At 40.0% G+C, this 25,312-nt stretch overlaps 1 protein-coding gene across 1 annotated transcript in view; it reads left to right on the forward strand.

The window, feature by feature from the left end:
• The window catches only part of LOC311305088 (NACHT, LRR and PYD domains-containing protein 3-like), a 39,404-nt gene that overhangs the window by 11,059 nt on the left and 3,033 nt on the right, over positions 1–25,312 (forward strand). Inside the window, exons 3-5 of the mRNA XM_084432571.1 lie at positions 3,193–3,366; positions 16,044–16,217; positions 23,624–23,678. Coding sequence (XP_084288697.1) covers positions 3,193–3,366; positions 16,044–16,217; positions 23,624–23,678 — 403 coding nt within the window. The remainder of the gene's footprint in view (positions 1–3,192; positions 3,367–16,043; positions 16,218–23,623; positions 23,679–25,312) is intronic.

Genomic DNA, 25,312 nt, shown 5'->3' on the forward strand with positions numbered 1-25,312 from the left:
GGCGTACTGCTTTCGCTCTCTCGCTCTGGTCTACGGGTGCGCGCGCACCCTTCTGAGAGAAGTGCCCTTAAGTTAGGACCCGTATAAGGAAATTCCGCAACATCTGACGTCATACCCATACTGCCCATACTCGAAAAAAAACTTTCCGAAACTTGTGACCAAACCGGAAGGAGTATTTTTGGTACAGAAATACTCCATCAAACGTACAACTTAATTTTTAAAACTTTGTCCATGTTTAGCATGGGAATCCAACTCTTTAACAGTGTAAAAAACTCAGTATGCATAAAATAGCATTTCACCCCCCTTTAAGCCATCACTTACTTACCGCGTTCTGCACTCTCACTAAAACTCTCGTCAGAAACATTGAAGTTGTCTGCACAAACCACATTTTTTCACAAACCACGCATAAACGTCATTATCTCAAAACTACAAACTTTTACATACATGCTGCTGACATATTATTGTAGCAGAGTTTGTGCTGAATACAGTGTAATCAGACTTTAGCCATGAAAATGTCACAAGTAACAGAAATAAGCACAAATGTCAGAGCATGTCAGAACACCTCCAGGGCCCAGAAAACACCTCAGACCCCAGAGGATTAACCCATTTAGCAAAAGTGGTTAGTAAGATTTAGCCTTTATAAGCCACGTATCTCACGTAAATACAGTCAATTATGTCTCAAGTGAACATAAACAGCTGGGTTAAAACCAGATATGTGTCAGTATATTAGAAGCATTCAGTCTTAAAGTGACAGCAGCCTAGAATACAGCAGTCTGTGTCATTAATGTCAATCAAACAACAGAAGATGTTAAATAAATGTGAGGTTGCCTGTCCATCCCATCTTGTATGCCGCCAAGAGAAATCTGGTTACCGTACACACGCAACATCTAACAGCTGGTGCATCAGACAGTTTGAGTAAAAATGGATGAAACGGCTGTGCTTCAGCAACAACAACATAATACCTTGGTTCTTTAAACTGCAAAAAAACAATGTTTTTTCTATTTGCATATCGAGCAGAAACAAAGCAACCTCGGCATCTGTTTTCAGGCCTTGGTAGCACTTTATCTTAGAGTCCTTTTCCTCTTGTACATACTATGTACTTATTACATAAACTAATTCATATGTTATCTATCTATAAATTACAGGAATGTCTGTCTGTCTGTCGGTGTGTGTGTCTGTTAACCGCATATCTCTCGAACCGTTAGTCCGATACAGAACTCGACAGGTGTCTTGCTACGGGCACGATTAAGTGCAGTGCCAAGTTTGACGTTGTTTGGATGAGAAATGCAAAAGATATCGTTAAAAATAACAGTAAAAGAAGCACTTAGAAGGTTGTGGTTTAAAAATAAACATTCTAACACTCTGTCTGCTACACTGTTTACTTTTGAATATTATAGTTTGTTTCCAAAATGTGATAAATCCATGATAAATCCATTTTGATTCAGTTGAGTAAAATGTGTTTTCTTTACCAAGAAAGTGACAAGATGAAAACCACTATTTTCTGTTTCAAACTTTCACATAGCATCTTTAGGTTATAATAACATAAAAAAAATCAAATCCAATTTTGATTTTCAAAGATTTATTATAAAAATGGATTATTTTCCCCACAAATGCAGTAAATTCATGACACTTTTTTTTTCAAAATGCAATTAATCCATTGAATCAATATAAAAGTTATTTTTTTTATATTGAAACTGTTGAAATCAGCCATGGCTAAGAAATATCTCCTGAACTTTTTTGATGGCGATCAGCTCACAAAAACTGATTTTGCACGGGCACTTTGCACGGGCATCAGCCTATTCACAAACTGTTTGCTCAAGCATAGCGTTTTCTCAGAGTTCACTTTGTGCTTTCTACCATGCACATAAAAAATGTCACTGAACTTTTGCTGTGTAATTGTAACAATGAGCACTCAAACACATCAAACCAACAATTAGGCTACTAAAAACACACTCAAAAACTGATTTTGCACGGGCATTTTGCACTAGTCTATCTATAAATTACAGGAACGTCTGTCTGTCTGTCTGTGTTTCTGTATGTCTGTCTGTCTGTCTGTCTGTCTGTCTGTGTGTGTGTCTGTTAACCGCATATCTCTCGAACCGTTAGTCCGATGGATTTCAAACTTGACAGGTGTCTCGCTATGGGCACGAATAAGTGCAGTGCCAAGTTTGACGTTTGGATGAGAAATGCTTAAGATATTGTTAAAAATATCAGTAAAAGAAGAACTTAGAAGGTTGTGGTTTAAAAATAAACATTCTGACATTAGAGAGTTGTATCATTCAAAGAATATTCAAATCCAGATTTTGGTTTTCAAAGATTTTTTATAAAAACTGAATATTTTTTCCCCAAAAATGCAATAAATTCATGACACTTTTTTTCCAAAATGCAATTAATCCATTGAATCAATATAAAAGTAATTTTTTAGCATATTGAAACTGAAATCAGCCAATGCTAAGAAATATCTCCTAAACTTTTTTGACGCCGATCAGCTCACAAAATCTGATTTTGCACGGGCACTTTGCACTGCTCCCTGAATCGACGAGCTTATTCATTTGTGGATGTTAACTGAATCTATAAGTCAGCTATGCTGTTTACTTCTGGATATTATATTTCATTCTGGTGCGCTTAACGTTATCGCTACTCTACTGTGTAATAGTAGCCTATGCTATTCACCAACTAAACATATCCTATTCAATGCGTTCACAGTCTTTTTCACGGGCATCATTTGTAGTTGCCTTTTCACAAACTGTTTGCTCAAGCATAGCTTTTTCAGTTCACTGTGTGCATTCTACCATGCACAAATAAAAATAATTTCACTGAACTTTTGCTGTGTAATTGTAACAATGAGCACTCAAACACACCAAACCAACAATTACTAAAAACACACACAAAAACTGATTTTGCACGGGCATTATGTACTAGTAATAGTAATTACAATAACTAGGTACTAACTAGGTACCAACCATGAACCTACCCCTAAACCTAACCTTAACCCATGCAGTTACCTTCTATTGCCCAGTACTTTCTAAAGTAATTACACTGTAAGAACATGTAAGGGCATGTAATGTAAAATAAAAGTGCAACCCAGGCCTTCCCGCTCTCCAACGTCTCTCCAGTACGCAAAAGCTTCTCCATTATTAACAACCTCTTGACTGATCATAACCTTTTAACAAGAGTCCTCTCTCTTTTCAGATTAACATCCTGTAATCTCACTGATCAGCACTGTGAAACTGTGGCTTCAGTTCTACAGTCATCAAACTCCTCCCTGAGAGAGCTGGACCTGAGTAACAATGATCTGCAGGATTCAGGAGTGAAGGTGCTCTGTGCTGGACTGAAGAATCCAAACTGTCAACTGAACATTTTGAGGTACTTAAAAGTTTTACAGTGAGGAAAATAAGTATTTGAACACCCTGCTATTTTGCAAGTTCTCCCACTTGGAAATCATGGAGGAGTCTGAAATTGTCATCGTAGATGCATGTCCACTGTGAGAGACATGATCTAAAAAAAAAAAAAAAATCCAGAAATCACAATATATGATTTTTTAACTATTTATTTGTATGATACAGCTGCAAATAAGTATTTTCGTAAAAACAAAAAATAAATAAATAAAATAAATAAATAAATATAAACAAATTAATATCAAAATACATGGATTTTACAAAAAAAAAAAAAATAATAAATTAATAATAATTGCAAGGCAATTCTTCATTTAATAGAGTTCAAAGGTACAGCACGCACATCCAAAACAATAAAACTGGGTGCTGGGCAGACAAGTAGTTGCAAAGGTAAACAATGAGTCCGCACACCAGAAAATGCTCCTTAGCGATTTTAATGATTGCTCACCACGTGTAACGTTTCGGGCCCAAGCCCTTCATCAGACAATTCTTCATTTAAACCATTGGAAGATTCTCGTTGAAGAAGGTAGCGCTCCCTATCTCCACCCCGTTGAAAAGGTTTAACTAACTCGATGCCTTGAAATTTCAAAGTACAGATATCATGTCCAAACTCATTAAAATGTCTCGCCACGGGTGACTTAATATCGTGATTGCGTATGTTACTTTTGTGTTCGTGTAATCTTGTTCTTAACTCTCTTTTTGTTTTACCAACATAACAAAGCCCACATGGGCATTTGAGCAAGTAAACAACAAAGGACGTACGGCAAGTAATTCTCCCTCTCACAGAGAATATCTTGCCGGTCCGTGGATGTGAAAAGGAATTTCCCATAATCATCGCATTACAATTAATGCAACTCCTACAAGGGAAATTGCCCGGATCAAGGGCTGTAAGCCAATTGGTAGGCGGAGTGTAAGAATCAGCTCTAACCAGAATATCTCTCAAATTACGCGATCTCTTATAAGCAAAAAGCGGAGGGTTTTGAAAAGACTGACCGATCTGTGTGTCACTAGATAAAATATACCAATGTTTATTCACTATTGATTTGATCTTACCCGAAAGGGGAGAAAATGTCGTAGATAAGACAACTCGATTATCTGAAATGGCGTTTTTTTTCTTAAAAAGTGATTCACGTTCAATGCCACGTACCCTGTCCAAACTCGAGTCGAGATTCATATTATCGTAACCTTTTGAAAGGAACCGGTTATATACTACTTTCTCCTGGTTTTCAAATTCTTCATCAGTACTACAAATCCTTCTTATACGCAAAAACTGACTATACGGGAGGCTTTTTTTCATAGATGGAGGGTGGTAACTTTTAGAATGTAAAAAATTATTCTTATCTGTGGATTTACGAAATACTGTTCCGGTGGTCCCAGTTCCGGTGGTCCCGGGTTCGGTGGTCTGGAGGCGGAGGGGGAGGAGGAAGACTTCCTGCCTCCCCAATGGCCCGGAGGCTGTCCCCTCCGAGCAGCCCGCTGTCGTCCCGGAGACCACCCCCCCCCCACCCCCCGAGCAGCCTGCTGTCGTCCCGGAGGCCGCCCCCCGAGCAGCCCGCTGTCGTCCTGGAGGCCATCCCCTCCGAACAGCCCACTGTTGTCCCGGAGGCCATCCCCTCCGAGCAGCCCGCTGTCATCCCTGAGATCGTCTCGGAGCTGCCCACCATCAGTCCTGCCACGGCCAAGAGAGTGGTCTTCCTTTTTTATGCAGTGGCGGTACTGCAGGCATGGAGGAGGCACAGGACGTCTGCCGATCCAGAGACTGTTCCTGAGCCTGTGTCTTCGGACAAGATGGCCACCGCCGAGCCTGTTCACGTCATGCCTGCCGAGCCTGTGTCTTCTGACAAGATGGCCGCCGCCGAGCCTGTTCATGTCACGTTTGCCGAGCCTGTGTCTTCGGACAAGATGGCCGCTGCCGAGCCTGTTCACGTCACGCCTGCCGAGCCTGTGTCCCCTGACAAGATGGCCGCCGTCGAGCCTGTGTCTGTTCCTGAGCCGGTGGTGTCTGTTCCTGAGCCTGAGCCGGTGGTGTCTATTCCTGAGCCTGAGCCGGTGGTGTATGTTCCTGAGCCTGAGCCGGTGGTGTCTGTTCCTGAGCCTGAGCCGGTGGTGTCTGTTCCTGAGCCTGAGCCGGTGGTGTCTGTTCCTGAGCCTGAGCCAATGGTGTCTGTTCCTGAGCCTGAGCCGGTGGTGTCTGTTCTTGAGCCGTGGTCGCCCGAGGTGTCTGTTCCTGAGCCTGAGCCGTGGCCGCCCGAGGGATCTGTTCCTGAGCCTGAGCCGGTGGTGTATGTTCCTGAGCCTGAGCCGGTGGTGTCTGTTCCTGAGCCTGAGCCGGTGGTGTCTGTTCCTGAGCCTGAGCCGGTGGTGTCTGTTCCTGAGCCTGAGCCGTGGCCACTCGAGGGGTCTTCTCCGCCATGGCCGCCCGAGGGGTCTTCTCCGCCGTGGCCGCCCGAGGGGTCTTCTCCGCCGTGGCCCCCCGAGGGGTCTTCTCCGCCGTGGCCGCCCGATGGACCTTCTCCGCTGTGGACGCCCGATGGACTGTCTGCTCTGCCCTGGCCTCCCGATGGACTGTCTGCTCTGCCCTGGCCGCCCGAGGGGTTGTCTCCGCCCTGGCCGCCCGAGGGGAAGTCTCCGCCCTGGCCACCCGAGGGGAAGTCTCCGCCCTGGTCACATGCCTGTCCTGTCTTGTGCTACAGATGGGTGTTTTGTTATGTTGGGCCATGTGCTCGTGTCATTGTCTGATGTTATTAAGTTATTTTTTCCCCATCGTGGGTTTTATTTTGTGTTTAATGTTTCTTTTGTAATAAATTATATCAATTATCCTGCACTTGAGTCCTCGCACCTTTTTGCATTCATCCTACCGTGACAACAACTCTGCTGGAATTATTATAATTAGTATTATTATAATTGTTACATTTAATTTACTGCCACACTTTAATATGTCAATTATATTATCAGAAAACTGAATATTTAGCCTTGTCAGGCTTTTATTTGTGCTTAATGGATAAAACAACGGCGCTGCACACTCTGGTTTATGGCTGCTATAAATTTGACCTACCACAGTTTTCGACATTGCTGATGTTTCGAATCTTTTCCTGAAAAAATCAAAGAAAAGATTCAAGAAGCTTTGTGTCTCCATCCCTAGTACTCACCCTCAGAGTATACTGTTGTGATTGTCAAGTTGAGCACTTAGCTCTCATGCTGCGTTCACACCAAACGTGAATAGAGCGTCCGGCGCAAGTGATTTCAATGTTAAGTCAATGCAAAGACGCGTTTACGCGCGTCTGAAGGTCCTGCGGTGCGAATGAGGCGTTTAGCGCCGAATGACACAAATTGAGGCGAATTGAGCGTCTGGCACATTATGCGCGAATTATTTTATTTGGTGCTTTTTTGTGCATTCACTCGTTTGACGCGAATTTGCGTCTGACACCCGAGTTGAAAAACCTGAACTTTGCGCCGCGTTAACCAATCAGGAGCCTGCTTGCTGCTGTCACATGGTGAAGCAAAAACAGTACAAACTACAAACAGTACAAACTACTGCATAGTGCTGCATAAAATAATAATAACAATAACCTATAGCAGCCTATAAATCTTCCAAAAGATTTCAAGTAACAACTATACTAGAGAAAAATATATTGATTATCATATGTTACTTCAAATGTTTTCATTCGTTATGATGATATGAAATGAGATAATAGTAAAAACATGAAGCCTTTGTTTGGTGCGTTTTGCTTTTCAAACTCGGTCGCGCTCCAAATATGATACATTCAAAACCAGAGCTCGCTCCAAAATATGAAACATTATGGTTACCATATTATACATATCTACGTTTGAGCAGATATCCACAAACGCAGTAACAGTAAACACGGGTCTAAATATTATAATATTCACCATATATCTAGCAACAGTTCAACTGCAATGTGAAGTTTATGCAACAATAACATAAACTAATAAGTAAGAATTTCTTACCTTACATCTATCTTGTCTTCAAATCGCGTTCTTCTTCTTCTGAGGTAAATCCAATGTAAGCTCACGGCACTTCTTTCAAACTCGACGAAAAGCAGAGACTTGTGAAGTTTTTTGGTGCTTTGTTTTTGAGGTAATGAGCGTGTTCGCGTTCCATGTGGAGATTTGCATGTGAATCTCTTTTGCGCGCGTGGGCGTGGTCAAATTAAAAATAATTAGCAAGCGCGTGAGAAGCTGGACATCTTGTTGGTTTTATACAAATTACTTAAACAGAGAATATTTGTTTTCAGTTTGAATCCAATCATTTAAAAGTACACACTTAAATGTGTATAAAGGTATATGGGTCATAAATGTGTGACAAGTATTCGCTGAGTTTTGTTTCAGTTTATAGACGTGCTCAAGAAAAAAAAATTCACCGCGACGGAGAGGCAGAAAGCACACCCTGTTTATTTTCTTTATTTTACAACAGCACAATGTTTTGATTCGATTGTAAGTGGACACATACAAAAGTAGAAATATCACAGATTCTTTTTTCATATTTCTTTTTTCTGTATGACCATAAATGACGGAGAAATTTAAGTTTATTGTACTACTATGTGAAGAAAATCCAGCAAAACGCGCCGGCGCGTTTGTCGACCTCAGAGGGTTAAACCAGGTACTGGTAGCTTTGGCACTGTGTGCAGGTGCCAAGTCCTGTTGGAAAATGAAATCTGCATCTAATGCATCTGCTCTAAAACTTCCTGATAGACGGCTGCGTTCACCTTGGACATCAGAAAACACATTGGACCAAGACCAGCAGATGACATGGCACCCCAAACCATCACTGACTATGGAAACTTTACACTGGACTTCAAGCAACGTGTATTCTGTGCCTCTCCTCTCTTCCTCCAGACTCTGGGACCTTGATTTCCAAAGGAAATGCAAAATTTACTTTCATCATAGAACATAACTTTGGACCACTCAGTAGCAGTCCAGTCCTTTTTGTCTTTAGCCCAGGCGAGATGCTTCTGACGCTGTGTCTTGTTCAAGAGTGGCTTGACACAAGGAATGCGACAGCTGAAACCCATGTCTTGCATACGTCTGTGCGTGGTGGCTCCAGCTGCAGTCCACTCTTTGTAAATCTCCCCCACATTTTTTAATGGGTTTTGTTTCACTATCCTCTCCAGGGTGCGGTTATCCCTATTGCTTGTACACTTTTTTCTACCACATCTTTTCTTTCCCTTCGCCTCGCTATTAATGTGCTTGGACACAGAGCTCTGTGAACAGCCAACCTCTTTAGCAATGACCTTTTGTGTCTTGCCCTCCTTGTGCAAGGTGTCAATGGTCGTCTTTTGGACAACTGTCAAGTCAGCAGTCATCCCCATGATTGTGTAGCCTACAGAACTAGACTGAGCGACCATTTAAAGGCCTTTGCAGGTGTTTTGAGTTAATTAGCTGATTAGAGTGTGGCACCAGGTGTCTTCAATATTGAACCTTTTCACAATATTCTAATTTTCTGAGATACTGAATTAGGGGTTTTCATTAGTTGTCAGTTATAATCATCAAAATTAAAAGAAATAAACACTTGAAATATATCAGTCTGTGTGTAATGAATTATACAATTATACATTATACAAGTTTCACTTTTTGAATGGAATTACTGAAATAAATCAACTTTTTCATGATATTTTAATTATATGACCAGCACCTGTACTTTAGTGTATAAGAACATAGTTTGTGTCTGGACAAAAATCACAGGACAGGTTAATTACTTTTGGAGGCTGGCTCCATTTATCATCAATACAAAAATAAATAACAGATTATGTGGGTGAGGGCGTGGTTGATCCTCGCTTCGATGCGGGACAACAGGTCATCAAACTGGGCACGGGACAGGCACGAGCACCGCTGATAGTGGCCGTCATCCAAGCGCAGCTCCTGGAGCAAATGGTGAAACTCGCCAAACTGGATAAGCCTCCGGAAGGTCTCAGTGGACCCAAGTACGGTGATGATGACCCCGACGCCGCTGTTCTGCTCTCCAGAGCAAATACATAGCAGTAACTCTCTCGAGGAATGCTCGATCAACATCAGCCATTTTGCAAACAGACAACCGCCTAGCACTTGTCCCTCCCACAAGATTTCGCTTCCAACTTTTGCTTTTTATGTGCGTCAATTTCGCTCTGGACACACGAATGGATTCAAAATGTTCAAGCGTCCAAATAGACACGGTAGATGCAAATTTGACGCACTATTCACGTTTGGTGTGAACGCACAGTCAGATGTCCTGCTTGACTGCAATAAAGACACAGATGTTCCCTGATGTAGCGTTCTCGCTCCTCTGTGGACAGATGAGTTCATCCTATCTGCATGGGTTCAGTGTCATCCATAGGGAAGTTTGCTTAGTGCAGAGGGTTAGAGAATCTGTTTGTTCTTCGAGAGCGAATGAGATTCAATACGGATCACTAAATCGATGAATTGATCAGTTGTGGAAAAAATGCTCAGAAATGTTAGCCATGGCAAAACAAGACTTTGCACTTAGCCTAGCGTGCTCAGATCTTAAATAGTCCATGAAACAGGGAACAGGTGTTTGTGCAATCAGTCCAGGTATGTGAGTTCTGGGATTTGTAGTCAGTACTCAGTTAATACTGTTAATACTCAGATGAGGGAGACCTCCTGTGGCAGATGGTAGGATTTTCTAAGGTAGTGTTTGTAACAATCTAGAAGTACAGCGATCAGTTCAGGTGCAGAGATGCACAGATACAGAGATGATCAGTTCAGGTGCAGAGATGCACAGATGCTCCTGTCTGCCTCGCTGCCTGCTGTGAGTGTGTTTGCTTCGGTGCTGTAAGCTCCGTCTTAGCCTCGTATTTCTTTGTTTTGAACCATCATTTACTACAATTTGTAGTTGTTTATACTAAATACAGCTTACCCAACATCTCAGATTGACATCGCTAGCTTCCGTTAACTTACTACTAACACAACACGCTAATTCGCTACTGCTAGCCTGTTAACGCGCCACCCGTGCGCTCAGCTGTTTTATTTATTTATTTTTCTCTCGCGCGCTCGCGCCTTTGAGTTCAAAAGCTCAGGTAAGTAATAATCAGTCAACAAACACGGTGAGTAATGTCTTGTCCTGTTATTGTCACCTGCACTTCATGTCACATGTTTAGCATAGACTTCTCTGTTGGCAATGTAGGATTTATATGTGATAAATGTAAGGAGACAGTTAGGCTGACAGAGAAGATTTCAGAATTAGAGACACGCATCCAAACTTTAATTGAGGATAGTAAGAGTGCTAGAGCTTTAGATACTATTTTGGATGCGCCTAGCATAGTGAACTCTTTACATGATTCGGTTCCAGCTGAAGTAGAGCCTGTGCAGCCGGGCAAATGGGTGACAGTGAGGGATCGCTCTAGTCGCGGATCAAAAAACCACTCTTCCGTTCCGATTACCACAACAAATCGATTTGCCCCGCTCAGTGAAACACCCACTGAGAATTCTGTTGATTGTGCCCTAGTAATTGGTGATTCGATCACACGGAACGTGAAAATAGAGACACCAGCGAACATAGTCACATGTTTGCCGGGAGCCAGAGCGCCTGACATCAAAGCAAATTTAAAAGTGCTGGCTAATGCTAATCGTAAATTCTCTAAGATCATTATTCATGTCGGCACTAATGATGTTCGACTCCGCCAGTCGGAGATCACCAAAATTAATATTAAAGAGGTGTGTGAACTTGCAAGTACGATGTCAGGCACTGTAATCTGCTCTGGCCCCCTTCCTGTTCGCAGGAGTGATGAGATAGTTAGTAGATTGTGTTCACTGAATCGCTGGCTGTCTGAGTGGTGTCCGTGTAATAATATAGAATTCATAGACAATTGGAAAAGTTTTTGGGGCAAACCTGACCTGTTGAAAAGAGATGGTATTCATCCCTCCTGGGATGGTGCTGCTCTTCTATCTAGTAATATGGCTCATAGTCTTAGAGCTCAAACATGACAAATTGGGCACCAGGTCAGGAAGCAGACAGACTGGCTAAACCAACCGTCTGCTAGCGGCCTCGCGTCACCCAGGTCAGATAAATCCTATCACATAGAGCCTCTTTCACCTAGCTATCATCATATAGAGACTGTGTCTGTTCCCCGATTTTGGAAATCCAAAAAATGTTTAAACCCATCTAAGGTTAAAAATTTAATTGATGTTCAACAAATAAAAAACAGCTATAATACAGATGAGCAAATGCTAAAGCTTGGGTTGCTGAATATTCGATCGCTTACTTCAAAAGCACTCATTGTTAATGATATGATTTCAGATAATAACCTAGATGTGCTGTGTTTGACAGAAACCTGGCTAAAACCAAGCGATTACATTACTTTAAATGAGTCCACCCCGCAAGATTACTGTTATAAACATGAACCTCGTCTTAAACGCAAAGGGGGTGGTGTTGCTGTAATTTATAGTAATATTTTCAAAACCACTAAGAAATCAAGTTTCGAATATAATTCTTTTGAAGTGTTAGTGCTTAATGTAAAAATATATAGTAAAAATGATAAATCACGTTTGAGATTTGTGCTGGCTACTGTATACAGGCCACCAGGGCACCATACAGACTTTATCAAAGAATTTGCGGACTTTCTATCAGAGTTAGTATTGGCTGCAGATAAAGTACTAATTGTTGGTGATTTTAATATACACATCGATAATGAAAAAGATGCATTGGGTTTGGCATTTAAAGACATTGTAAACTCAATTGGAGTTAGACAACACGTGTCAGGACCTACTCATCGTCGTAATCATACTCTAGATCTAATATTATCACATGGAATAGATGTTGATGCCGTTGAAATTCTGCAGCAGAGCGATGACATCTCAGATCATTATCTAGTCTCGTGTAAATTACATTTAGCCAAGGCTGCAAAGCCGACTCCGTGTTACAAATATGTTAGACCTATCACTTCTGCTACTAAAGATTGCTTTATTAATAATCTTCCTGATCAGTTTCATCATCTCAGCATCCCGGATAGCTTAGAAAAACTTGATATTGCAACAGAAACTTTTAACTCTCTCTTTTCCAGCACTTTAGACACAGTTGCTCCTTTGCGCTTAAAGAAGATTAAAGAAAATAATCCAACGCCGTGGTACAACGAGCACACTCGGGCCCTTAAGAGAGCAGCCAGAAAAATGGAGCGCAACTGGAAGAAAACAAAATTAGAGGTATTTCGCATTTCATGGAAAGAGAGCTCGATTGCTTACAGAGAGGCTTTAAAAGCTGCTAGATCTGCTTATTTTTCAAACCTATTAGAAGAAAATAAACATAATCCTAGGTATTTATTTGAAACAGTGGCTAAACTAACGAAAAAGAAAGCTTCAAACACAGAAGGTTCCAAGCAGCACAGCAGTAATGACTTTATGAACTTCTTCACTTATAAGATTGATAATATCAGGGATAAAATTATAACTATGCAACCGTCTACTACAGTATCGCATCAGGCAGTGCATTGTAGTCTCCCTGAGGAAAAATTTGATTCATTCATTGCTATAGGAGAGGAAGAATTTACTAAACTCGTTAAATCATCTAAATCTACAACATGTATGTTAGACCCTATACCGACTAAGCTACTGAAAGAGATGCTTCCAGAGGTCATAGATCCTCTTCTTAATATCATTAATTCCTCTTTGTCTCTAGGATACGTACCAAAAAACTTTAAGCTGGCTATGATTAAACCGCTTGTTAAAAAAATGCAACTTGATCCTTCAGAATTAGTCAATTACAGGCCGATCTCGAATCTACCTTTTCTGTCAAAGATACTAGAAAAGGCAGTATCTTCACAACTATGTTCCTTTCTAGAAAGAAATGATATCTGCGAGGATTTTCAGTCTGGATTTAGACCGTACCATAGTACTGAGACTGCTCTCGTTAGAGTAACAAATGATTTGCTCTTATCATCCGATCGTGGTTGTGTCTCTCTATTAGTGTTACTCGATCTTAGTGCTGCGTTTGACACCATTGACCACAACATTCTTTTAAATAGACTAGAAAACTATGTTGGCATTAGTGGAATTGCACTAGCATGGTTTAAATCATACTTATCTGACCGTTATCAGTTTGTAGCAGTAAATGAAGAGATGTCTTATCAATCACAAGTTCAGTATGGCGTACCACAGGGCTCAGTACTAGGACCGCTGCTGTTCACTCTGTACATGCTGCCATTTGGAGATATCATTAGGAAGCATGGAATTAGCTTCCACTGTTATGCCGACGATACTCAGCTCTATATTTCTTCAAAACCTAACGAAACTTACCAATTCACTAAATTAACAGAATGCATAGCTGATATAAAAAATTGGATGACTCGTAATTTCCTACTTCTAAATTCTGAAAAAACAGAGATTCTAATTATTGGACAAAAAACTTCCTCACGTAATAACCTAGAATACTGTCTAACACTTGATGGCTGCTCTGTTAAGTCTTCGTCGTCGGTTAGGAACCTGGGTGTGCTCTTTGATACCAATCTTTCATTTGAAAGTCACGTGTCTAGTATCTGTAAAACCGCATTTTTCCATCTTAAAAATATATCTAAATTACGTCATATGCTCTCATTGACAAATGCGGAACAATTAGTCCATGCGTTCATGACCTCAAGGCTAGATTATTGTAATGCTCTACTGGGTGGTTGCCCTGCACGCTTAATAAACAAACTACAGCTAGTTCAAAACGCAGCAGCTCGAGTTCTTACCAGAACCAGGAAGTATGACCATATTAGCCCGGTTCTGTCAAAACTGCACTGGCTCCCTATTAAACATCGCATCAATTTTAAAATATTGCTGATTACTTACAAAGCACTAAATGGTTTAGCTCCGCAGTACTTGAGCGAGCTCTTAACGCATTATACTCCTTCACGTCTATTGCGATCTCAAAATTCCGGCCAGTTGATAATACCTAGAATATCTAAATCGACTGCTGGCGGTAGATCCTTTTCCTATTTAGCACCAAAACTTTGGAACAGCCTTCCTACCATTGTCCGGGAAGCAGACACACTCTGTCAGTTCAAATCTAGATTAAAGACACATCTCTTTGACATAGCGTTCACATAATACATTATAGACTTCTATAATTCAATGTTAGGCTGCATAGATTAGGTCAGCTGGAACCGGGAACACTTCCCATAAATCCTGATGTACTTGTTACATCATGAGAAGAATGGCATCTACGCTAATTTTAGTGTCTTTGTTTATCCCAAGGTTTTCCCGCAGCCTGCCGGATCCAGGCCGTTTCCAGATCTGATGAAGGACCTTCGCCTGGACCCGGTGTCAACGCAGTGCTGAAGTGCCAACTAGTCTCTCCCTATGGAGGATCCCTTTCCCACTCTACAGATAACGCGTCGTCGGGAAAACTCAATTTACGTATCTACCCCGAATTGATAAAATAAAATAAAATTCTGAATCAAAACTATAAGGAAACACCAGTAATTTGTTTAGGTTTGGTTTGTAGGGAATTCCAAACCTGCACACATATATTCAAACGCACAAAACTATAGAACCCGTTCTTAATGCGCATCTGAACGCCATCAGCGTTTCTCACAGGTTCGCGTTTAAAGTCTGTGTAGAGAGAATGGTGTCGTCTTGGCGGCCCCTAATTTAAAAACAAATGATCGTTGCGACGGAAGCGAATCAATCAAAACTAACTTTAGCCGGAAAATAACTTTATTAAAGAACCGCTATAAAGCCAAAACAATCTTACGTTAAATTATACATTTATCTCTGTAAAGCTGCTTTGAGACAATCTACATTGTTAAAAGCGCTATATAAATGAAAATGACTGACTGACTGACAGATGCAGAGATGATCAGTTCAGGTGCAGAGATGCACAGATACAGAGATGATCAGTTCAGATACAGAGATGCACAGATACAGAGATCATCAGTTCAGGTGCAGAGATGCACAGATACAGAGATGATCAGTTCAGTTGCAGAGATGCACAGATACAGAGATGATCAGTTCAGATACAGAGATGCACAGATACAGAGATCATCAGTTCAGGTGCAGAGATGCACAGATACAGAGATGATCAGTTCAGGTGCAGAGATGCACAGATACTGAGATGATCAGTTGAGGTGCAGAGATGCACAGATACAGAGATGATCAGTTCAGGTACAGAGATACACAGATACAGAGATGATCAGTTGAGGTGCAGAGATGCACAGATGCAGAGATGATCGGTTGAGGTGCAGAGATGCACAGATGCAGAGATGATCAGTTCAGGTGCAGAGATGCACAGTTACAGAGATGATCAGTTCAGGTGCGCTCCATGTTTCTGCTTAAACAGATATGTGGCTATAGCGATCTGTCATGCTTTAAAGAGTGTCAAAATGCTATGTATTGTTTTAATTTGAAAGTTAAGACATTGTTCTTATCAAAATATGTGTTTGCCGCTTTTGCTGACACTTTTCATCTAAATGGTTTGCATATTGCATGCCTGTCTTCAACTACTCCTGAATCATGTTTAGATACGCTATTGGGGCATTTTGGCTATTTAATTTGCTTCTTCGGCAAGTGGTCAATTTTGAAATTGGGTAATCTCAACATCACTAATTGCCATCAATCAGAAGTCCTTGTAAAGATAATTGATGGGTTAAAGAGCCGTGTTGTTTATTGTAGTGTATATTCTCTAAAAATAAAGCACACTGACATGGACACTTACTGTTGTTGTAGATTATCTCACTGTATGGTGACAGAGGAAGGCTGTGCTGCTCTGGCTTCAGCTCTGAGTTCAAACCCTTCACACCTGAGAGAGCTGGATCTGAGCTACAATCACCCAGGAGAATCAGGAGTGAAGCTGCTCTCTGATGCAATGAACCAACCAGACTGCACACTGGACAAACTCAAGTAAGTGGATCAGTAGGAATCATCCTGGCTGGTGTGTATGTGAGAGAGACTGAGAGTTTTTAATAGTTTTTGAACACTGAAGGGGTCCCAGTGTGTTAAAAAGTGACACCAAACAGTCCTGACAAAGCATCCAGAAGAGTTGTTAGTGAGAATGTGTTGAAAAAATTATGTATAGACTCTGATACTATAGAAGCTGTAGAAACCTCACAAAGACATAGTACTGGAACTTCCTCCTTCATTTCCCAACATACTCTTTAAGAGACCTCCATCTTACACTGATCACCCAAACAGATAACCTTCTTGAACATGTCTGTGAACCCATTTATGACACGGCGCGTGTGTGAGAGAGGTTATTTTATATATGTTTAAAACTTTATTTCACAGTCAATTTACAAATAAATAAAATACAAAAATTAAATCCCCCATAAAAGTACAGAGAAAATGTTATTATAACAGCACTGCATTTCAAAAGATGTCATATTGTTCATTACTATAATGTTAAAGATCAACAACAATCCTAGACATAAACGCATGAACAGCCACAATTGCTGTTTTGGAAAGCAATTTTTTGACTTTTTTTTTTCACCAATCCAAGCATTTGCCTTCAGACAGTATCACTTATCACATTTATTAAAAACTGTGACAAAGCATTTTTAATCATGTATAACCAATCGCACACGTTTCTGTTGAGTTTGAGTGTGATGGCCAATCAGTGGCGTTCAGATTAGTCATCGCTGAAACGAAGTGCGCGCTTTCTCTGGCTGAATTCTGACTGAAACTCAAGAATTATCCCATCATAAACAACAAAGTTTCAGGGTTCTGTCACTTCTGTCTTGTTTAATTATTGGTTTTGTGACAGAGCTCTGACACTCTTGGTTTTGTCTCGTCTTTGTCTGAGTGCACAGTTACGAGCGTGCTCGATCCGTGCACTATGGCAAGCCAAAGTATTCATAAACGCCTGGTCAGTGTTGTAAAGTTTTTCTTTCTTCAAAGCAAATCAGGAGACGTTGGGATAAGCAGAAGTGATTTATTTGGATCTTTGCTGTGTGTCGTCTGTAGTGTTCTTCCAAGTCTTACTGAGTTCTATACAGTATAGTTTTTATACATTTACAAGGAGGAGGGACTTTTGGAGGTGGAGACAAATCAAGACAAAGCATAGGCATTTGATTCAATCAAGTCAAAACCAGGGGCCCGTTCTTCGTACGTTGCTTATTACATCCGAGATCAAATGACACATCCAAGATGATATCATAGTGCGAATCATGATCCGGCTAACTCGGTTCTTCGAACACACTTGCCGTATATGATTAGTATCGCTGGATTGAGTTATCTGAGATAATTGCGCGTTCATGCGCTGGTTGAAAGGGGATATGTATCGATAGTAGAAACATTGATCAGCAACGCTGCTATTGGCTGCTCAGCGTGGCCAAAGAGCGCGCTCAGTTTTTCTCCTCAGCGGAGCAAGATAGTCAAAGTTTATTCGGAATCCGTTAAAATTGTTGCTTTGGGGTAAGAACGCGAAACGAATTTTCCCGACAACGCCTTATCTGTATAGTGGTAAAGGGATCCTCCATAGGGAGAGACTAGTTGGCACTTCAGCACTGCGTTGTCATCGGGTCCAGGCGAAGGTCCTTCGTCAGATCTGGATACGGCCCGGATCCGGCAGGCTGCAGGAAAACCTCGGGATAAACACAGACACTAAAATTAACGTAGATGCCATTCTTCTCATGATGTAGCGAGTACATCAGGATTTATGGGAAGTGTTCCCGGTTCCGGCTGACCTAATCTATGCAGCCTAACATTAAATTATAGAAGTCTATAATGTATTATGTGAATGCTAGGTCAAAGAGATGTGTCTTTAATCTGGCTTTGAACTGACAGAGTGTGTCTGCTTCCCGGACAATGGTAGGAAGACTGTTCCAGAGATTTGGTGCTAAATAGGAAAAGGATCTACTGCCAGCAGTCGATTTTGATATTCTAGGTATTATCAACTGGCCGGACTTTTGAGATCGCAATAGACGTGACGGACTATAATGAGTTAGGAGCTCGCTCAAGTACTGCGGAGCTAAACCATTTAGTGCTTTGTAAGTAATCAGCAATATTTTAAAATTTATGCGATGTTTAATAGGGAGCCAATGCAGTTTTGACAGAACTGGGCTAATATGGTCATACTTCCTGGTTCTGGTAAGAACTCGAGCTGCTGCGTTTTGAACTAGCTGTAGTTTGTTTATTAAGCGTGCAGGGCAACCACCCAGTAGAGCATTACAATAATCTAGCCTTGAGGTCATGAATGCATGAACTAATTGTTCCGCATTTGTCAATGAGAGCATATGGCGTACACACACACACAGACAGACATGCACATACTACTACTTTTTTTAGGTATATACATAAACACGCAATACAGCCAAATTGCTCCACGTCATTTCTTTTTGTGGAAAGCCAGTGCAGGCCTGAGCGGCGGTCATATTTTGTACCGCCATGCGGTACATCTAGTTGCAAATGTATGTGACATTATTGCAATAAGAAGACACCTCAAATAAAAACAAAAAAATCGAAACTTTGACAAAAATACTGATTTAATGTATTTTAAAATGATTAAATATATATATTCATAACAAAAGCTGTTAGAAGAGCAGTAAGTCACAACCAGAAAAATTAATGGATCTCTATGGGGCAATTACACTTTCTGGCTAAAACTATATTATCTGCAAAACAAATTCTGATCAGATGGCAGAATTATGCATCTAACAAATATATCAATATCCAGAAACAACTCATACTGAATTTTGATCATTATTAATGAATGTGTTTTTTTGTTTTCTTAAAAATGTAATATTTCATGATATGCATGCTAATGGTGTAGCTGAGGAGATTTGCAGGTCGGCTACAAAAGTACTTCAGATCTCCCAAAAGCACAGCATTAATGTATAGATGAGAAGTAAACAAAACAATTATATATTTGTATTATTAAAAATGTTTATTTTTTTTTATTTTTTTTAAGTTCTTAAATGAGCAGTACGACAACTGTTTCTCCACAGCAATGTGCATTCTGGTCCAACCAAGTCTAGCAAGGAAACACTGGCAATATGCGAGAGATCTCATTTATCAAAAAATAAGAAAATATATCAATAAAGTATGAATATACTGTATAAAGTGATATAGTTTTTAAATTCTCACTGAAAGAGGAGGCAGAGTGTGTGTAAGCTGTGGTCAGAGCCAGAGCGCATAGCGGACGTCTCCTGGATCGCCACAGTAAAGCTACAGTAGCCTACCTAGTCTACTCACTTATCAGTTTATTTTATTTACATTTAAAACTATAAATATGACATTTAAAAATATGACCAGAGTAAATAATAAATTATATTACTATGACATAGTATGAAAAGTTTGTTTTTCTCAGCAATTATAACAACTAAAATAAATTAAAGAAGTTTATAGGTAAGAGTGACGGTTGAGACGTTTGTTGCAACGCTCTTAAAGAACTTTTCCTCCTCAGTGAAACCCTTACTAGAGGCTTCATGTAAACCACACACACTCATTCTCTGAACTGGCACAAACTAACATGGCGGCATCGGGCATATAACGCTATAGCTCAAACAAACGCGATTGTTGAAAGGTGTTTAAACAACAAAACACATCCACTTGCACATATTTGACAATTGGAATACCAGATATGTCATGCTATAGCTAACACATTTGTGAATATTTTGAATAAAAAAAAGGGAAAAGGAAAAAAAAGCAGATCATCAGTCATTCAGCGCTATTGTGGTTGTGGTGTGTCACGTGACTAGCAATGACGTGTCACCATGGAAACAATAAAGTGATGCATTCTAAATAACGGTCGCCTTTGATGTTATGTTATATTTGATGTTATGTTTTTAAAATGTGATAAATAAAATACATTGTATTAACCCTTTCTTATCTCCAAAGTGGAGAATGCCAGAAAAAGTTTGAGAAACACTGCTCTAAACCACTGATCTATATAGAGTGACTGGATAGCTCATGACGTCATAAACAGTGAAGCCACCGCGCCGCCATATTGGTATTCTCTAGTGAGCTCCAGGGGACTTTGACTTCACTTGTCTCCGTTGAATCCAATGGGGTCGCTGTGTCCAGTTTATATGCTGTCTATGGTGAGCTCACGCGTTCTATTGAATCAATAGGAAATTTTATGATTTGACTGAGAAATCTAAGAGAGAGAGAGAGAGAGAGAGAGAGAGAGAGACCCGGCCCCGCGCGCGCACTCTTACCATCTTCAGGAAATGCATAATACAAATTGTATGAGTTAAGTAACGACCCAGCAAACACAGCACGTTGGCACAACGTACCCGACCTTCTAACAACGTTTTAACAACATGGCCAAAAGGTTGCTATAAACAGGGACTGACAATCTGTGCGTTCTGGAAAAGTCCTGAACGGCCGTCCAACCGAGGGCCGTCAGATCGGCACAAAAAAGTGTAATAAAGCAATATGAACAGCCAACAGCAGGGGCACTACGATCACTTATAGGCCTATGCTACGTGTAAAAAAAAACAACTGAGGAAGAAGAGTCGGCCTAGTAGCCACTGACAGAAAGTTAGTTTTATAAGGCTTAGGCTACCTATACTGCACTTTTAAATGTGCTAAGCTTACATTATATTTGAATAGTTAAGTTATAGTAGGCTATAGTGGTCTCCGACGTGATGCCTGTGAGTTGCCCACTAAACACATTCTATTAAAGATGCACCGATTGATCGGCTGGTGACCGGAATTGGCCGATTTTCACGTGATCGGCCATGACCGGCGACCGGCCGGTCAGTCTGACATATGCCGATTGTATGCTGGTCAAATGCACTCGGGCGCCGCATGATTCACCTTTTGAGTGGTATGGTCTCATATATGGGATTTTATTTCTGCGCCCCTGAGTGTACGGCGCCACATTTAGAATGTTCTGTGACGTTGTATATATGCCAGAATCAAACTGTGCTTTCGCACGTTGGCTGGCGCTGAGCCAGAGTCGGACGCGTTCAGCACTGTCATATATCACAACTAAGCAGTGTTTTCAGCCTCATAATGTTTATTTTAGGTTTCAGATATTTAAATACACATAAACACGATTAAAACAATACATTAGGAGTTTGTAAAATACACACTAATGTCTGTGGAAGCAGCAATAACAATCTATTCAAATATGTGTTATTCATATCAGACAAACATAGTGGAAGTAACTATAAAGTTTAGCCTACTCTATTCTTCTCAGTTCACCGGCCACTTTCTTGCATTTATTTTGGGAGAAAATATAATGAATTCACGTGCTGTAAATCCGACTGACAGTACAACATTGCGGCGCCGGTTTTTAACGACCAAACACACTCACTTACACGTAACGTTATTTGAGAATCGGAATATCAGATAGGCTAGTTGATGACATGGTAAGTAAGTTTGCGAATATTTTGAATAAAAAAGGAAAAGCAAAATAAAGGCGACACGTCTGTCATACAGTATTATTGTGGCTGCGGTGTATCGCGTGACGCGTCGCCTTGGAAACATTAAAGGGAACGTTGGCCTTGAAAAAACTCACTCTGGGGGTGGGGGTGTCAGTTAGAATATTTTAAACTTGAAAGGGTTAAAGTAAAGATCGAAAATAAATATTTGTGTGTGCTGTAAAGTGATTAGAAAAAAATGAAATCGGAATCGGCTAAAATCGTTATCGGCAGGTCAAACTCAATGAAAAATCGGAAATTGGAATCGGCCTAGAAAACTGTAATCGGTGCATCTCTACATTCTATAAATAGTCCCAACTTGCCAATAGCGATCCACTGTAAATCGGGGCTCCAGACTACGACTAAATGGTATCATTTTTTGACTTTTTTTCACCGGTGCACTTTTGCCTCTACAAAATTACCCAACTCTCTTTAATTAGGCTATACGCTGTCATTTGCGTTGAGTATGAGAAACATCAAATGGCAAACGCTCAAAAAGCGGAACAAAACTTGTTTGATCTGAGCAGCGCAGAGCATTATCAGCTCGACCCAAATAACAGCGATCGCGGCCAAAGCTGATCTCGATCTCGCAAACATTATTACACAGAGCTGCACGATCCACGAGAAGCAGTTCAATTCAGCGCAGAATTCTATTTCTCTTATAAACTCACAGATGACATTGTGATTTAAGCTTGTTAATAAGCCAGATGAAACAGCACTGATATTCTCAACATATTGACACAAAAAACAGGCGAAAGATTGTTCCAAGAACAAACCAGTAAGAAGACATTTCACTCCACAACTTAGTAAAACAAACTTTTTTGGCAGAAATGTGCCTGTATTCATATTAAAAATGCTGTTATATTAATATAGTATAAATGTCATGCAGTAATGTTTTTGTTTAGAAGTTATGGCAGTTTATTTATTTATTGTTGCATTTATACATATACTAAAGGTTTGGCCTACTGTTTTTGATAACACATACAATAGGTTTGTAGAAAATCAACAACAAAATCAGTGAATACTTTCATAATTTTTCAGGAATTGTTGATATTTTTTTAAACACTTGTAAGTCTGGACCAGAGTATCAAGATATTTTATTATTTCGCATATGATGGTGAAAAGTAAAAAAGCACCATCATGTTATATGTGTATAATAAATATTTTTGAGTATAACAAACAAAAAATCCCTTCTAGATTATTTTATCCCTTGAGGTAGCCCTTGCACACAAAAAGGTTGGACCCTGGTATATAGTAACTATATGTTTTATAATTACAAGTTTGTGTAATTTGGGGTTTCTGTAGACAGTGACATTTCATTATTTGTATTTTATGGCATTGTACATTTTTTTGTTTTTATTTAAAGGCTGAGGCTTCATTAATAAACACAACCCCAATTATCATCATTGTTTAGAGATGTTACTTGCTGTGAATACTTTGTCTGATAGGCTACAGTATTGTGGCATAGTATCAGGACATCCTGGCTAGTGTCTGTCGCACACGGCTAGAGGCGAATGGCTGGATGATGGGCCTATTTGGGAGAAAGTCCAGGGCTGTTTTTTAGCCCCAGTCCATCCCTGGCTATAAATACGTTGTGTGGTGAAGGTTGTTACAGCGTTGTCACAATGTTGACATTAAACCACTGTTCAGGGCCATTGCTTAAGGTTGTGCCAACGGTGTCTTGACAACCACTGGACTACATATGTACTCGTCACTGCCCTGAAGTGCAAAAATCAGCCTTTTAAATCTCAACCACCCGTTGGGCTCATGGTGTTGTCTCGTTCTGCATCGAGCAAGGATACGTGAGTATTGCATTTTATTTACCTCAGCTAAATAAGATACGTAATTATTCAAACACAACCTACAACTTCATTTTCTAATGTGACTAATGTAGCCTCGCTCGCACTGTTTAGTTTTTCACTTCATTTGTCTGCTATTTAGTCTCATCCGTGTCTTTGCTCCTCTGGATGTGTGGATGTTTCCTGGACTGATTCCGGTTACCGAACTTTATCGTCCAGCTTTCGACTGTCTGCCTTGTACAGAACCGGTTTTGTTCATTAAATGTTCTGATCTTTGCTTTTTATGTTTTATTTATTATACTTAAATTAAATTAGTATATTCATTTATTTAGTTTTTTTCTTTTTTCACAAATGTATGACTTTTGGAAGTGCAATTTGATATGCAGTTAGTTTTAATAAAGTTGAATTAACGTAACCTTCTGTGATTTTTACTCTTCAAAGTGTACACTTGCAGGTGTTGATTATAATAAGGCTAATTTACTGATAGCCCCATTCAATAATAATAAGGATAAACGATATTTAAAAAAAAAACCTATAGAATTATCTAACATCTGACTAATTAAAAATTAACCTCAAAACATAAAGTGCTAAATGGGGGATATCTATAGGCCTATCTAGCATAACAACAAAAAATTGTCAGAACGTCGTCTCTCAGTTGCTGAATGTTGCGCAACAACGTTGCTACAGCCCTGTGGCGTCTTACAATTCTACGTTGTTACAATGTTGCGAGCACGTAGACAGCGACGTCGCCATAGAAGACATGCAACGTGCCACAGACTTTGCTACAACGTAAATGTGTTTGCTGGGGAACGGACTCTGCACGAAGCTCATTTGAAGCTGTCAAATGGTGTCGCTATTGGACTTAATTGTGATAAATGCTGCTCTGAAGTGTTTCTACATCCTTCTGTGAACATCATTTTACACTTGTATGCTGCACAGCGGGTCCTCTTAAAAGTGGAAAACCAATTATTTTAAATTGTAATAATATATCACAATATTACATTTTTCTCATCAAAGAGCTTCAAAAACATTAAAAAACATTAAAAAACATTAAAAATAGTAATGTGTCCAAACTTTTGACCTGTATTGTATGTATGTATGTATGTATGTATGTATGTATGTATGTATATCATGTGTAAAAAGTACATTTAAAACTTTACGTGTGTCGTAATTATACATTATTTAAGTAGTCGATTGTCTCGACAATCGACTACAGTGTACTTCGACTGAAAACAGGAAGTTAATACAGGTATGTGCGCTGGCTGAAATAATATCACTTTTATTCATATCTTTCACATCTACTGCAGTCAGATTCACCGTGTTCACTCTGAAGGAATCACTCACATGACCTGTGCACTTTTAATGACACATCAAGGATGTTAAGAGGATAAAAGCAGGTTTAAAACTTGCCCCATTGAAGTCAACAGGGTGCAAATTTTAAAAAGAGGATAACACGGTGTAGGCAACACCTATTTTTGCCGTTGTTCTCTGTATGGACAGCACTCCAAATGTACAAAAAAATGAGCTCAATGTTAAAATTGACCGGAGTTCTCCTTTAAGGTTGTTATTTTATATTCGTTAACCCTCTGGGGTCTGAGCGGTTTTCTGGCCCTGGAGGTGTTCTGACATGCTCTGACATTTGTGCTTATTTCTGTTACTTGTGACATTTTCATGGCTAAAGTCTGATTACACTGTATTCAGCACAAACTCTGCTACAATAATATATCAGCAGCATGTGTGTAAAAGTTTTTAGTTTTGAGATAATGACATTTATGCGTGGTTTGTGAAAATACAAAAAAAAAATTCTCACTGAAATAAGGTCATGAAACCC

This window comes from Rutilus rutilus (genome assembly GCF_951802725.1).
Source record: "Rutilus rutilus genome assembly, chromosome: 1".
Lineage (NCBI taxonomy): Eukaryota > Metazoa > Chordata > Actinopteri > Cypriniformes > Leuciscidae > Rutilus > Rutilus rutilus.